The sequence below is a fragment of the Ylistrum balloti genome, unplaced genomic scaffold, assembly GCF_031769215.1.
Source record: "Ylistrum balloti isolate Yb309-2 unplaced genomic scaffold, AGI_CSIRO_Ybal_v1 Utg371938, whole genome shotgun sequence".
In the NCBI taxonomy this organism is placed as follows: Eukaryota; Metazoa; Mollusca; class Bivalvia; order Pectinida; family Pectinidae; genus Ylistrum; species Ylistrum balloti.
The window spans coordinates 76,313-91,974 of record NW_026782951.1 but is presented as its reverse complement, the minus strand read 5'-3'; the positions used below and the strand labels follow the sequence as shown (position 1 = coordinate 91,974).

At 33.7% G+C, this 15,662-nt stretch overlaps 1 protein-coding gene across 1 annotated transcript; it reads right to left on the bottom strand.

Moving 5' to 3' along the window:
* Nucleotides 1-13,420: 13,420 nt before the first annotated feature.
* LOC132563959 (GTPase HRas-like) lies at nucleotides 13,421-13,963 on the bottom strand. The gene has a single exon (XM_060228715.1). The coding sequence runs from the start codon at nucleotides 13,961-13,963 to the stop codon at nucleotides 13,421-13,423; it is 543 nt and encodes a 180-aa protein (XP_060084698.1).
* Between the last annotated feature and the right edge of the window lie 1,699 nt (nucleotides 13,964-15,662).

Here is a 15,662-nt window from a genome sequence, read left to right as displayed (position 1 = left end):
TTCAGTTCTAGTTTTGTCATGATTGAAACAACATTCATGTGATAACTAATACTCTTTTATCCTTCATTTGCAGTTCTTTCTACAGCTTCATAATTTTAATCAAGCTGTATAAATGAAAAATACCTTTGTATAAATTGCGGTTGATGTCAACCTGATTAAAATCCAGATCCCCAAATACATCACCAGAATCCGTTTTTTTTTCTTCTTGTTACCTCCCTTTAATGGCAAGTCGAAATAGACCCCTTAAAAATAAAATCATCAAATATACATCTACACGATAAGAAATTGTTCTGTGTCAACAAAAAGCTTTTGTTGGTTATTTAATGCTTTAATTTAAATATTCAACTACTTTTAGTAAAATATGGAACGACATGAATATTATCTCCGGAGCAGTTCGTTCATACTTCCTGTCAGTTTAAAATTCTAGCGGGCGCTAAGTGTTACGGCGGGAAATGAGGTCACACAGCATCGGTTTTTTTATTTTTTTACATTTACTTTTGGATTTCTGTCTACAACTGGTTTATTTTGCTTCATTCTCGGAAAAGGTGAGTTGATTTATCGCTCAATGTCTGTATTTGCACCGTTATAATTTAATTTTGTTTTTCGTTGACTTTTTAGCTGTTTAAAAAATCATGGTGGAAACAGATTACACGAGGTTACACAACTCGTGGCCGCCGGATATGGTATTTCTTTCACTCGAGATAGTTGTTTTAAAAGTTATAATAGAAACTCGCTAAAGCTTGTATCTTTTGTAACTTTAAAAAAATTACTAACTCGAGTGAAAGAAATGCCATAACCAGCAGTATTTTCACTTCTAGCCATGCAGAATACACAAAGATATACAGCACTTTTTTGCTCAAATTTTCATTAACTGTACGAATAAATCATTTTCACAAGTTGAATTGGTTTGGGATTTTTTGACCAGGTTTACTGTGCATACATCAATATTTTGACAGAATTGGCAGATATTTTGGGAGAAAATAGTCAATGTAGGTATGTGGGATATGGATATTCTACCTAAGGGTGTATAAGTTGGGGTCTTAACGGAGGCATCAAAGGTTATAACCCAAACTTCTTCACCTTGGGTAGAATATTCATATCCCACATTCCTATTCCTATATATGTCACTTCGTTGGTATTTAGTGATGTTTAAGCATGTGTTATCTTCGTTTTACTAATTGGAATGTAGGGATGTCCTAGCCTGAGTCAGCATGTCATATTTAAAGCGATGGAGGAAAATTAGTGCTGCAGCTGAATCTTTTGCACTGGAGAGTACCAGTAGCAGTGATGAAAATAACCCAAACGACGACTATGTCACTGCGGAAAATGCATTGAATTCACCTGTTGATCTGGAGTCTACACAAAATGAGGACAATGACTCTGACAATTCGGGATTTAGCTCTCCTGGTCAATTGATTACGGATGAATCAACTTCAGAAGGTTCGGAATCTGAACTATCAGAAGAAGACGAAGAAAGAAATCGCCTTTCGTTCAAGGAAGAATTGGCAGCATGGATAACAGAAAATCATGTCAGAAGGGCAGGGGCTGACAGATTGTTGGAAATTTTCAGGGAGAGGGGGCTCGATCTACCAAAAGACTCTAGAACTCTTTTGCAGACTCCTGTTGAAGTCCCAACTGAAACTAGGTGCGGTGGAAGTTTTGCATATTTTGGCATTAGATCATCGCTTTTACAGATCCTCGACAGGAGTGAACATTTAGATCTGCACAAGGATATTGATCTTCTTGTCAACATTGATGGTATACCACTTTTTAAGTCGTCTGGAGCTCAGTTTTGGCCAATACTTTTGAAATTGAATAAAAGTGAGCCTTTCCTTGTTGCTTTGTATTATGGAGAGAAAAAGCCAGATTCTATTGATGACTTTCTTCGTGACTTTCTCACGGAATATGATGCCATCTGCAGAAATGGGATGATATTTAAGGGAACACATTTCTACATCAAGATCAAGGCATTTATTTGTGATGCACCTGCAAGAGCCTTCCTGAAGTGCATTAAAACTCATAGCGGTTATGATTCATGTGAGCGATGTACAGAGAAAGGCACACGAAAGGAACATCGAATTATTTTCAAAGGTACATTTCCCTCACGCACAGATGAAGAGTTTTCAAGGGGTCTGTACCACCCAAAACACCAAACAGGAGTTTCACCGCTTCAAAATGCAAATATGAAATGTGTTACGGGATTTTGTTTAGACTATATGCATTTAGTATGCCTTGGTGTTGTTAAGAGAATTTTGTGTTTCCTCAAGCAAGGTCCAAATAAGTGTAGACTCTCTCACCAACAAATCTCTGATATATCTACGAACCTGGTAAATTTATCAGGTAAATTACCTATGGAATTCGCTCGTCAACCTAGGCCACTTGCTGAGATCGAAAGATGGAAAGCAACAGAATTTAGACAGTTTTTGTTGTATACCGGCCCAGTTGTTCTGCGAAAAGTTCTGAATGACAGAACTTATAAACTCTTTCTGTGTTTAACTGTGGCTATATCCATATTATTGGACAGTTGTGATGACAAACGTCAAAAATATCTAGATTATGCACAGAAACTGTTGAACTATTTTGTTGACAACTCTGAGAGTGTCTTTTGTCAATATTTTGTTGTTTACAATGTACATTGTTTGAAACATCTACCTGATGACGTTCGAAACATGCAGTGTTCTTTGAATGAAATATCAGCATTTCCTTTTGAGAACCATTTGCAATCCATCAAGCATCTTGTACGGAATTCGAAAAATCCTATAGGACAAGTTGTGAAAAGACTTGCAGAGAGAGACTCTGTAAAATCGAAGAGGAGAGGTTATTCTGCCTTAACTTTTGTCTCCTGTAACAAAAGAAATGGATGTTTCCTGTTAAAAAATGAGAGTTTTGCCTTTGTGGTGGAGAAGAAAGGTCGAGGAAAAATGTTGTGTGATGTGATTCGACAAGACAGTGCTAAAAGTTTTTTCACTGAACCATGTGATTCAAAATTACTCAACATTGTGTATGTTGAAAATCTACAAACCACTAAAAAACACAGAAAGCTAGTGGAATTTGATGAAGTGGCAAGAAAAGCTGTTTGTTTGCCATATAAGAGAGGATATGTACTCTTGTCCTTGTTGCATGACATGGAAAAAAATACTTGAAACTTGGTATGTTATCACATGATTTATTTATACATATTATGTATGCATTATGCTTAATGAAAGATAAAAGGCCTTGTTTTATTGTTCCTGTATGTTTCGGAAATTTATGCCAGTTGTTTTCAATATTCTGTCTAGTGCAATTTGCACTTTCTGCAAATCATTTGTTAAAGAAAAGTAACATAATTTCATCAGTAGCAAGATTGAAAACAAGTCTATCACAACTTCATGATTTTGTTTTATTATTTTGAGTACATCTATTTCACTTTAATTTCCTTGTCTTAATTCCATCCTTTTTTTTTAATTAGATGTCTTGGGCTAGGGTTGTCTGGCAAGAAGATAAACAGGAGGAGGAAGGTGTTGTGCCATCATCATGGGTACACAATGGGAAGGTCTATTGGCCCAAGACCTTCAATGTGCAAAAGGCCATGAAGGATGGGAGGCATCCTGGCGACAGAAAAGGAAACTGGATGGAGTTTCCTCTTCTCAAAGAGAAATTGAGATCAGGTAATGATGGATCAGAAATAAATATTGACATTAATGTCATAAATGCAATTACATCATTGAAATAAAAGCTGGTACACACACACACACACACACACACACACACACACACACACACATATATATATATATATAAGATATATGATGTCCCTTTATACTGAATTGTCAAATTTTATATATGTAAAAGCTATACTGTACTGTATACAACAAAATGTGTATATCTATCAATTGACTTTGCGAAAAAATCATTGTTTTTTTATTTATGTTGTCTTATAAAGATAACTGGCAAGAATGTGATGATGTAAATATCACCACCTCGCTAGAGACAGAAAATGAAGAGAATGTAGGAGCGAAAAGGGAACGCAAAAAGAAAACTTTCCGAGATTTTATCGCTGCTGGTAAGTTTTTGACGATTGTAAATTAGAAAATTGCACATATTTACATAATGACAGTGTTCTGTAAAATTAAATATTTTGTGGAGACTAAGTTCCGTGGTTTTCCCACAAAACAATATGTCATGGAGACATGAATTTGTGGATAAAGGTTTCCAGGGAATCAAGCAAAAATTACTTTTATATATATGAAAATTTTTAATTGATGGATATTTGAATTCGTGGAACAAGAATACCCTCGAAAATAGTGATGTTCTGATTAATCCATTTAATTGATGTCGTTTTAACTCTGACTATGACTAATCATATGGTTTGACTATAGCATAGAAATTTTCAAGAGTTTACAACAGACTTCATAAATTAATAAAGCAACAAAATCACTGGTATATTTAATAAATATACATTTAAACAACATTTTAAACTATAAGTAGATGCCTAAAATATGTTAAAGTTTTTCCCACATTTTATTTGATATTTTTGCAGATATTTCCCTTTCCATTCATGATCGATCAATAATCAATCATCGATCATTTAAGAAATTGTGATGATTGATTATGAATTTTAAAGTGATTCCCAACAGTACTCGAAAACTAAACCCCCACAAAAATTAATGATTTTACAGTATATGAATGCAGATATTCTATGATACAGAAATCAATTCGAGAAGAAAAGTTGAAACTTTATTCAGAAGATAAAGTAATATTCAACCTTGCATTATTAAATTTGATCCGCAAATAAATTTGATGATGCAGAAACATGGGTAATGTTTCCTTTTGTAATATTACTGCATTGATTGGTGTTTTAATTTATTTAAGGTGATGATGATGGTATTGGCGAAGAGACAGCTCAGAAAGATGATCCATTGCCTCCAATGAAAGGTAAATACTCTGTCTAAATTGAACTCTGTCCGATTCGAATATCTGCTTTAATAAAACTTAAATATATAGCAGTGATAATTAGCAGACATTCCACCATAGCATACATGTAAAACTTTCATTGGTTGAGGAATGGTAGAGGCATTGAAAATACATATTGTAGGTTTTTTGGGTCACCTGAGCCATAGGCTGAAGGTGACCTATTGCGACGGTCCTGCGTCCGTCGTGCGTAAACTTTTTTCTTCAAAATGCTACTCCTCCATGCCTTGACAGATTTTGACCAAATTTGGTCAGATGCATTATTGGGCAGGTGTTATCAATTCTTAAAGTCTTAAACTTTGGTTTGACCCCTAGGGGCCAAAGGCATAGCCCCTTAAGGAAAATAATTAAGTAAGCTTTCAAACACTACTTCTTCATGTCGTGACAAATTTCAACCAAACTTGGTCTGATGCATTATCAGGTGGTGATTATCATGTTATAAATTCAGAATTTTTATTCGATCCCTAGCATTGGGGACTCAGATAGGGAAATAATTAGATCAACTTAATTGTGAATCTCAGGTGACAGATAAGGCCCATGGGCCTCTTGTTCTTATTTTGATTATAAATACCTGGCTATCTTGAATCTATAATAAAAACAGTTTTTCTTTAAACTGATACATCAGTGAGGAAATACAAAAATAACATGGTATATTTTTGAAGCTAGTAGAACTCTCTTCATTTCAGAAAACACCAATCCTTCATTTCCACCACCTCCTGCCAAAGTAACAGTTCATCAAGCAAGACGATCCAGATCAAGGTCTGGAACCCGCAAATCTCCATCAAGATCACCCATACAGCACCGCCACAGGGAAAGGTCAAAATCTAGGTCCCCAAGATTTCGACAAAGACAGAGAATTAGATCGTGGTCAAGATCACCAAAGTCTGTAAATAAGAGGTCCTGGTCAAGATCAGATTCAGATACTCCTCATAGAAGACATCCTTCTCCAACGGGATGGAGCTTAACGGTGGAAAGGCCACAGATATCAAAGTCTAGGTCACCAAGCATAAGGTTGGAGCCTCAGGATACAATATCATCAACCCCAGGCCCTATTCATCCTCAGAGGTAAAAAGAAACTTTTCTTCTTTTTCTTTTTTTATTTTCCTGACAGATCGACAAAAGGGAGACATATTGTTTTTGTATGAGTTTCTTCTTGTTCTTCTTCAAATAATTTCGTGTCCGGAGCATTACTCTCTTCGTATTTACGATAGGGTGATGATATTTGGTATAACTTCATGACTTAGGACAGTGTGTCACAACAAAAAATTGGGGCCATTGCCTTTTTATTACAGAATTATTGCCCTTTGTAAGAAAATACTGTCCAGAATATATTTCTTTTTATAATTAAGAGATAGGATGATGATATTTAATGTAATTGTATATGACTTATAGAAGGTGTGTTGTGTAAAAATATAAAGGACCTTGGTCCTTCAGTTACAGAGTTATTGCCCTTGGATAATAACTTTGAACAATATTTTGCACAACTACACAATGGCGCGCACACACACACACACACACTCAAAGTCATGACTACTTCATTCCAGAGAAGAGGAGACATTTGATTTTAGCTGTGCTCAATCAAGAAAATTTCTTGCGTATATATATTGCAATAGCAATATTATCTTTAAAAAGTGAACTCTATTAAATTTTAGGCAAAGACATGTTGACAGAGAGGAGCGGACACACCCAAAGGCGAAAAAAGATGATGTGTGGAAAATGGCATTTCCACTGTCTGAAAAGAGTAAGTTCATATCATGCAAAAATTTGAAGTAAAATTTGCATGATGTAATTTTAAAACTAAATTTTATATTTCAACAATTTGAACCAGGTTTTTTTTTTGTTTTAATCAAAATTGTTGGTTCAATGGAAGCAAACCAGACAACATGTGGAAAACCGATGTGGTTCAGCACATGCCTTATTTTAACCCAACCACATTCTAATCATTGCCTGAATAAGTTGAGCTGCAGAATGTATACTTTCAATGCAGCACAATCTAGTAATAATAGAGCACTTCATCCTTAATATTATATATATCTCTAAAAAGATTTGGGAAATGTGAAAATAATCTCTCATATAATATTTAGTGTAAATTCAATTAATAGGATTCCAACGCAAAGTCTTCTATTTGCTGATGGACATAGAGAAAGGCTGGATGCATTAGAAGACAAGGGAGTACAAGGGACAAGTGGTTCCCAGATGGGGACGAAATTGCCTAAGCAGGCTGAAACCATAGAGGAATTGGAACAGATTGAGAGGAGTATTCACAGCAGTGAAAAAAGAGAAAAGTTGGTAAGTTGACTGATTTAATGAATTATGAAATACATATTTTCATTGAACAAAAAGATTATTTTATCTTCAGACCATGATTAGATGGACATAATACTTGTCATATAGGCTCCATTGTTGTAATGTAATCAATGACCACTATACTGCTGCAGTCAATTCAACTAAATAAGAGTTTTATCAATTACAGATTCAAAGACTGTCCAAGGTTGGAGGTGATTCTTTGAAAAATGTTGTCAAGAACATGTTGTTAAAGTAAGTTTCCATAACCAGGTTTGATTACATATAATCTTTTGACTTGCCTACGATGACTTTTATGTTATCTGCATTACGTATATGATAATACTTAGCAACTAGATTCAGTTTTAGGAAAATGCAGTAGGTCTACAGGTTTTGGAATTTTTTTTTTTTTTTTTTTGGGGGGGGGGGGGGGGGGTAAAAGGAGATAAAAACTGGAATTTTGATAATTTACTTTAAAGTCCACTTTTTACATCGTTAGTATTGTCCCATTTAATTCCAACTTTAAAACATCACTCATATTAGCATACTTGCATCTGACCTCATTTTTTAGTAAAAAACATAAACTCTGAGGATTTACATTGAAATCCTTAATTTTACATTTTTAATAATATCTCATCAAACTAAAGCTTGATTATATTGCTACTACATCCAGTGGAAGTTCTATATTAGACAAATTTTAGTATTACAGAGCGAGGAATGGGATACATGGTTAAACATAATTCTTGTTCTATTCAATTGATACTCAAATTTGTAAGATGAGTAAGGAACGATATATCTTGGATATGCTTTTACAAATCACAATGGAGGTTGATAATCAACTCCACACCTTAAAATTTCAGGCTGATGACCAACGAAGTGATGGCGAAATTTAATGTCAAGGGAACCAGGGGCAAACAGAGTTTTCGGGTTCTCCAACTGTTTGATGTTGTGAAAGGTAATACTATGTCAGACCATGATTTACTCCCACAATGAAGTTAGCATAGTTGAAACAGCTTTGTCTATCAATAGAAAAATTTTGTCTGGACAACTCCCAAAAGAGCTGTATTTATTCAAATGAAACTACACAGGAATGTTAGTGGAGATTTATATGGTGGTAGGTATTGTCCGACATTAGGAAAACAAGGAGTCCATTTTGCAATTGATCAAAATGTCCACTTAATAGAAGACTTTTGATCGGTTTAAATTTAGATATGGTTGGATTTTGGATAAAATCAGTTAATGGGTAGTGTCTGACCTCAAGACCATGGAGTTTTATTTATGATTAAATGGATCGGCTGTCTAAAGAATGATTCTGATCAATTAAATCCTTCCTAAATTAGTTGGCTTTGGCAACAATTCTAGTCAGTAGCTGACTTTTAGCACATTCTTCTTTAAATCTCGTTTGAAAGAATAAATTTTCTTCCCCATTGCAATATTTTTTAACATTAAATGCAATATTAGAATAAAGTAAAGAACAACAAATGTTACATTAGTATTAAGATCTATTGCATTGATCCTTTCAGAAAGCACACAAAGGTGTACAGACTGCAGAGACGCTGATGTGGAAGCAGTGATTGGGTACACATTAAAACATGCGCCCGACAGGAGAGGTGGAGGAGGAAGACACTTATTTACATGAATCTCTCTACGAACAATGAATATTATTGCAAACATATTTTCAGACATAAAGTTTCATGGAAAATTTCATCTTTTATTATCTCCTCTTATTTATATTTAATAATTTGAAGTCCTTCCTGCAACCTATTGTGACGTTTATGCATTGGGAAAAACATTGTCAACTTTTCATGGGAAATATGGTGTTCAAATCTTAATTTTAAGACGGGTCACTGGTGTTATAATAGAATATACATTAATTTTGTTAGGGGCTCACTCTCACAGAGAATGAATATGAATATTTTGTTTTTCATACATTTTGTAATTTGTGCATTTGGAATGTTTCATGGTTGCTTTTTTTGTATGTATTTACAAATTAGGCTTTCAATATTTTATTACAATAATTTCTTTGTCAAGTTTTTTTTTCAATTCTTGTTTATTGTAAAATCTTGAAAAGAAAATTAATATTTTGTTTCTATTGCGCATGTGTTGAAATAATGACTTTGATAGAAAATTTACACGTGATAGTTCATATATACAGAAGCTTGTTTTTATTGTCTTTAAGAACAGTTTTGTTATATTTAAACAATGAAGATCATGTCATGAATAATTTCTTTTGTCGCTCTTGTCATTTTTGTAAATTTGTTTATTATTGTCATGATACATATATAATTTTTTGTGCAGTTATGCTATAAATAAAATTTGTAAGAGGAACTATATTTTGATTTTTCTTATTACTTTTTAATACTTCAAAGTGTCTGCAATGTAATCTATCTGAAGTCAGATTCTGACTAATATATGACGAAAATCAGACGTAAAATACTGACATAATATAGATGTCAGACATTTACGTCAATATTACTTTCATTTCTGACCATTATTTGACGTAACCTTGACGTCAGGATTAAGTCCAGATCTGACGTAAATTTGACGTAAAATGCCTGCTGGGAAAGGAGCTAAATGAGGCAATTTACTCATTGTAAATTATCAAGCCATTGCTTCAAATTTGATGATTTGTTGAATTTATCATTGTTTCACATCATATTAAAAGCAAAGGTCAATTAAAAATGAATCTTGGATCCGTGAACAGTATTTGATTAAGCATACCTGGGATTTGAGACATGCAATTTGATACAATTAGGAAAAGTTTATTCTAAACTTTGAACTAGTGTTTTTTTTAAAGAACTTGAAAAATTGACCTGTTAAATGTAAATCAAAAAGTCTAAGGCTTCACCACTGTTTTAACGTTTTTAAAGGCAGTTATCTAGAATACATGCACAAGTTCAGGTTAAGTCATAATATTTGAATAAACATACCCAGTTACAAAGAACAACAAGAAGACAGACATCAACAGTTAAATCAGAAACATTTATTTAATAACATTACAATTGATCATGACAACATAGCAGTCAATTATCTCGCTTTCCCTGAACAGACATTTTACGCTCTTCCAAAACCAAAAAATCGAACAGTTCATTACAGATGGAGATTGACTTCTTAACAGATTGAGTGGTCACCAATATTTGGCTACCTTGAAGGGAGATAATACACCCAGTAGTTATTTGCTGTGCACTTCGCTGTTCGTTTGTTAGTTGTTTAACATCCTATCAGCAGCCAGGGTCATTTAACGATGTGCACCTTAAGTTATATGTTTTATATGCGATAAAATTACTCAAATGTATGTAAGAAATAATTTTTGATCCGCCAATGAGATGATCTTCTACTAGACTTTTCAGTAAGTAAATTAATTTTTTGAGACATGTAGATACAATGTACAGAATTTGTTGCAAAAAAAGATAATAAAAAACCCCATGAAAATTCAATGAAAACTTCATGAAAATACCTCAAATTAATGAAACAGCGATAATTTATTGTGCAAGTTTATTTCACTGGGTCTAAGAAAATTTCACTGCTTTGAATTTCTCATGTTATTGCAAGGAAATATTTATTACAGTGTAAAAATTAAATCATTGTCCTTACGATGTTTGCAACATTACAATTTCATTGAAATATTCACAGCAATGGAAATACCAATGTTGCTTCTTTCTGCACATTGCCTCATATTTCTGAATTCATGACAATGAAATGAGGATTTTATGACGTTAACTTCTGCTTACAAAGTTTAAACACTTCAGAATAAATCAGTTTCCTCAACACCATACAAACAATACTCATTTCAATGAATTACAGCATTCTGAAACATTTTTTTTATACTAACAAAATTAAATCAAAACAAATACCTGATCATATAACCAGCTAGCTTGTGCATATAGGTTGTATATTAATTTGCGACATTCTGTGAATACATATACAGAAAATTGTATGCAACATCAACCCAGTTATCTTCCGTAACTTATAAACAGCCAATCGGCATCAATATCAAAACAAACACATGATATATTTGTTTTTGGAGGGAATCACATCCGGATGCATTCATGTCTTGTTTTCTGTTCATATTTTGGTGAGACATGAAATTTCATAGTGCTGAAAAATGCTCCCTTTTAGGGTGTAATTAAATTTCTGTGAACATTTCATTGTATTTTCATGGTGTAAACCATATGAAAACACAAAATTACAATCTGACAATAGCAAATGATGTCAAATGAATGACAATTACATTCAGACTAAAATGAATAGTTTCTCTACTCCCAACTGCTCATAAGCCATTGGTAAAGCATGATCTCTTAAGTTATGGAAAAACATTTATCCCTTTCAAGACATGGATGGGAACGTTTATTCATGACTCTAAGAGGCAATGCTTTATCCCAGGCATTTATGTGAGCTAAAAAGAACATAAAACATGAACGTGTCGAAATACTGTTACTTTATTGCAGCACAAGAGGCTCATCAGCCTTATCGGTCACCTGAGTTTGAAAATTAGTGTACTATATATAATTTTGGAAAATAGCAATTGATTCATCTTAACTGGAACTTTTATACCAAATTTCATCGCAATTGGTTTCTACTTACCAAAGTTATGGTAGTCACAAGGATCACTGATAATCAAGTTCACAATGTCTAACTTGACGCTATTTTTTTCTCTCTTTAAGTTCTAAGTACAGTAAAATTGCAAAGGGCAATAATTCTGGAAATAATCTCTAAATTGGTCTGAATTATCAAATTTGTCCGAGATAATATTACTATAAAGCTGCATACAAAGTTTCTTCCAAGTAGTTTGTTTTTACTTGCATTATTGTGTTCACAAGGTCAAAGTATAATTCAACTATAAAGGGGAATAACTTGTAAATAATTTTTAAATCCGTCTGGTTATCAAACTCAACTGAGACCTTATTAATATAAAACTGCAAAACAAATTTCATAAAAATTGGTTCAAAATTACTTAAATCATGTTCACAAGCTCAAAGTGTAATAAACCGCATGGGGACTAATTCTGTAAATAATCATTGATTCCATCCCTTTATAGAACTCGTCCAAGATCTTATTGATATAAAGAGGTATACATAGTTTCATCAAGATTGGTTCATAACTACTTAAGTTATCCTGTTCAGGTGACCTAAAAAACCTAAATGGACTAGCATTATGTCCTCAAGACATCTGACCAACACAGAAACTTACAACTTTCCAAAACAGAACCCAGAAGTACAAACTTTGTTGTCATCAAGATAAATTTTTTTCTTCTATCATTGTAAGATATATTACAACTTGGATTAAAATATCTTCATGGGAAGCCATAGTGCCAATTGCAAATAATCGTCAATACAACAACCCAAACACAGAAGTAAAAAAAATTCAGTAATCTGTATTAGAATGCATTATAAATGTTACATTAGGAAGCACCAAGACCTTTCAAATTATGTAGTCAAGTGATGATTCCTTGCAAAATAGTCATAGTATTAAACAGCTACGAGTGGAAATTGTCAGATCTTCTGTTTTCTGTGCCAAAATAGAAGTAACTAGAGTTGAAAATGCCTCTCCATTACCTCCGAGGTCTTAGCTGAAGTTTTCACATATTGTACAGTGAATTGCTTCTAAGTAAGAAATTAGTTTATCCACTCCCAAATCACAAATTTTCCAATAACAAGTTCGGCTGCCATTTTCTCCCAAAGAAGTTATTACTTCTACCACGCACAAGTTCAATTACCTCATAATGTAAAGACACAATTCTTATAATGTAGGTACATGTAATTTTTAATTTGAAAACACAATTTTTGGATCTCTCAGTTGTTTAACTGAATATAAATGGAAATGATTAAATTATTTACAACAACACTGCAATCCTTTGTTCAAAACCCATCATTTCATCCATGACCTAAGAGTTAACCTTGCATCCACAACATTTGAGTTAATATTGTAACCACGACTAAGAGTTAGCATATTATAACTGACACGAAACTTTATATTGTGTACCTGACCTGAGAGTTAACTTTGTCCATGACGAAAGAGTTAACACATTAACCCTAACACAATCTCAATATTGTATCCCTTACATTGCTAACCCCAACACAAGTAATGTTCAACAATTTGTATTCTAACACATTAAAAGAAATGCTACATTAAGGAAGCACTAAGACCTTTCAAATTGTGTAGTCAAGTGATGGTTCCTTGCAAAATGTTATAGTATTAAACAGCTACAGTGAGTGGAAATTGTCAGATCTTCTGCTTTCTGTGCCAAAATGGTAGTAACTAGAGCTGAAAATGCCTCCTCAACACCTTCTGAGGTCTTAGCTGAAGTTTTCATATATTGTACACAGTGAGTTGCTGCTAAGTAAGAAATTAGTTCATCCACTCCCGAATCAACAGAAATGTCACATTGGTTACCAACAAATATCACTGGCACATCTTTAATCCTTCTTATAAATGCCATATCTTTTTCTACGTTATCAACTGATATTTCTTCATGAAGATTGAATACATACAAGATTCCATCAGCATTAACAATATTCTGCTGTCTCATAATGCTGAATTCATTCCTACCACTTGTATCAATCACTTCAATTGTACAACTTACACCATTAACTACACATTTTTTAGTGTACAAGTCTTCAATTGTAGGGTATATGTCTTCCACAAAATAATTCTGGACATATTGAATACACAAAGCACTTTTTCTCACACCAGAACTTCCAATAACAACAAGCTTAAGTTGGGCTGCCATTTTCTCTCAAAGAAGTTATTACCTCTATCATGCAAGAGTTCAATTAGCTTATAATGTAAAGACACAATTCTTATAATGTATGTACATGTAATTTTTAATTTGAAAAAATTATAATTTGTTTATCTCTCAGTTGTTTAACTCAATATAAATGGAAATGATTCCTCTGCAATAATTAATTATTTACAGCAACATTTCAATTCCTTTGTTAAACATCCATCATTTCATCCGTGACCTACGAGTTAACATTGTCTATGGCCTAAGAGTTAACATTGTGTCCGTGATCTATTGTGAGTTAACACTGTCCATGGTCTAAGAGTTAACATTGTGTCCATGATCTAAGAGTTAACATTGTCTGTTATCTAAGAGTTAACATTGTCCGTGATCTAAGAGTTAACATTGAGTCCATGACCTAACAGTTTACATTGTGTTCGTGATCTAGGAGTTAACATTGTCCATGGTCTAAGAGTTAACACTGTCCATGGTCTAAGAGTTAACACTGTCCATGGTCTAAGAGTTAACATTGTCCATGGTCTAAGAGTTAACATTGTCCATGGTCTAAGAGTTAACATTGTCCATGGTCTAAGAGTTAACATTGTGTCCGTGATCTAAGAGTTAACATTGTCCATGGTCTAAGAGTTAACATTGTGTCCGTGATCTTAAAGAGTTAACATTGTCCATGGTCTAAGAGTTAACATTGTCCATGGTCTAAGAGTTAACATTGTCAATGGTATAAGAGTTAACATTGTGTCCATTATCTAAGAGTTAACATTGTCCATGGTCTAAGAGTTAACATTGTCCATGGTCTAAGAGTTAACATTGTCCATGGTCTAAGAGTTAACATTGTCCATGGTCTAAGAGTTAACATTGTCCATGGTCTAAGAGTTAACATTGTCCATGTCTAAGAGTTAACATTGTCCATAAGAGTTAACATTGTCCATGGTCTAAGAGTTAACATTGTCCATGAGTTAACATTGTCCATGGTCTAAGAGTTAACATTGTGTCCGTTATCTAAGAGTTAACATTGTCCATGGTCTAAGAGTTAACATTGTGTCCGTGATCTAAGAGTTAACATTGTGTCCGTGATCTAAGAGTTAACATTGTCCATGGTCTAAGAGTTAACATTGTGTCCGTGATCTAAGAGTTAACATTGTCCATGGTCTAAGAGTTAACATTGTGTTCTTTTTCTAGGAGTTAACATTGTGTCCGTGGTCTAAGAGTTAACACTGTGTCCGTGATCTAAGAGTTAACATTGTCCATGGTCTAAGAGTTAACATTGTGTCCGTGATCTAAGAGTTAACATTGTCCATGGTCTAAGAGTTAACATTGTGTCCGTGATCTAAGAGTTAACATTGTCCATGGTCTAAGAGTTAACATTGTCCATGGTCTAAGAGTTAACATTGTGTCCGTGATCTAAGAGTTAACATTGTCCATGGTCTAAGAGTTAACATTGTCCATGGTCTAAGAGTTAACATTGTCCATGATCTAAGAGTTAACATTGTCCATGGTCTAAGAGTTAACATTGTCTAAGAGTTAACATGTCCATGGTCTAAGAGTTAACATTGTCCATGGTCTAAGAGTTAACATTGTGTCCGTGATCTAAGAGTTAACATTGTGTCCGTGATCTAAGAGTTAACATTGTCCATGGTCTAAGAGTTAACATTGTCCATGGTCTAAGAGTTAACATTGTCCATGGTCTAAG

Excerpts from the sequence above, each read along its gene's own strand:
- LOC132563959 (XM_060228715.1), bottom strand. The coding sequence starts at position 13,963 with ATGGCAGCCCAACTTAAGCTTGTTGTTATTGGAAGTTCTGGTGTGAGA.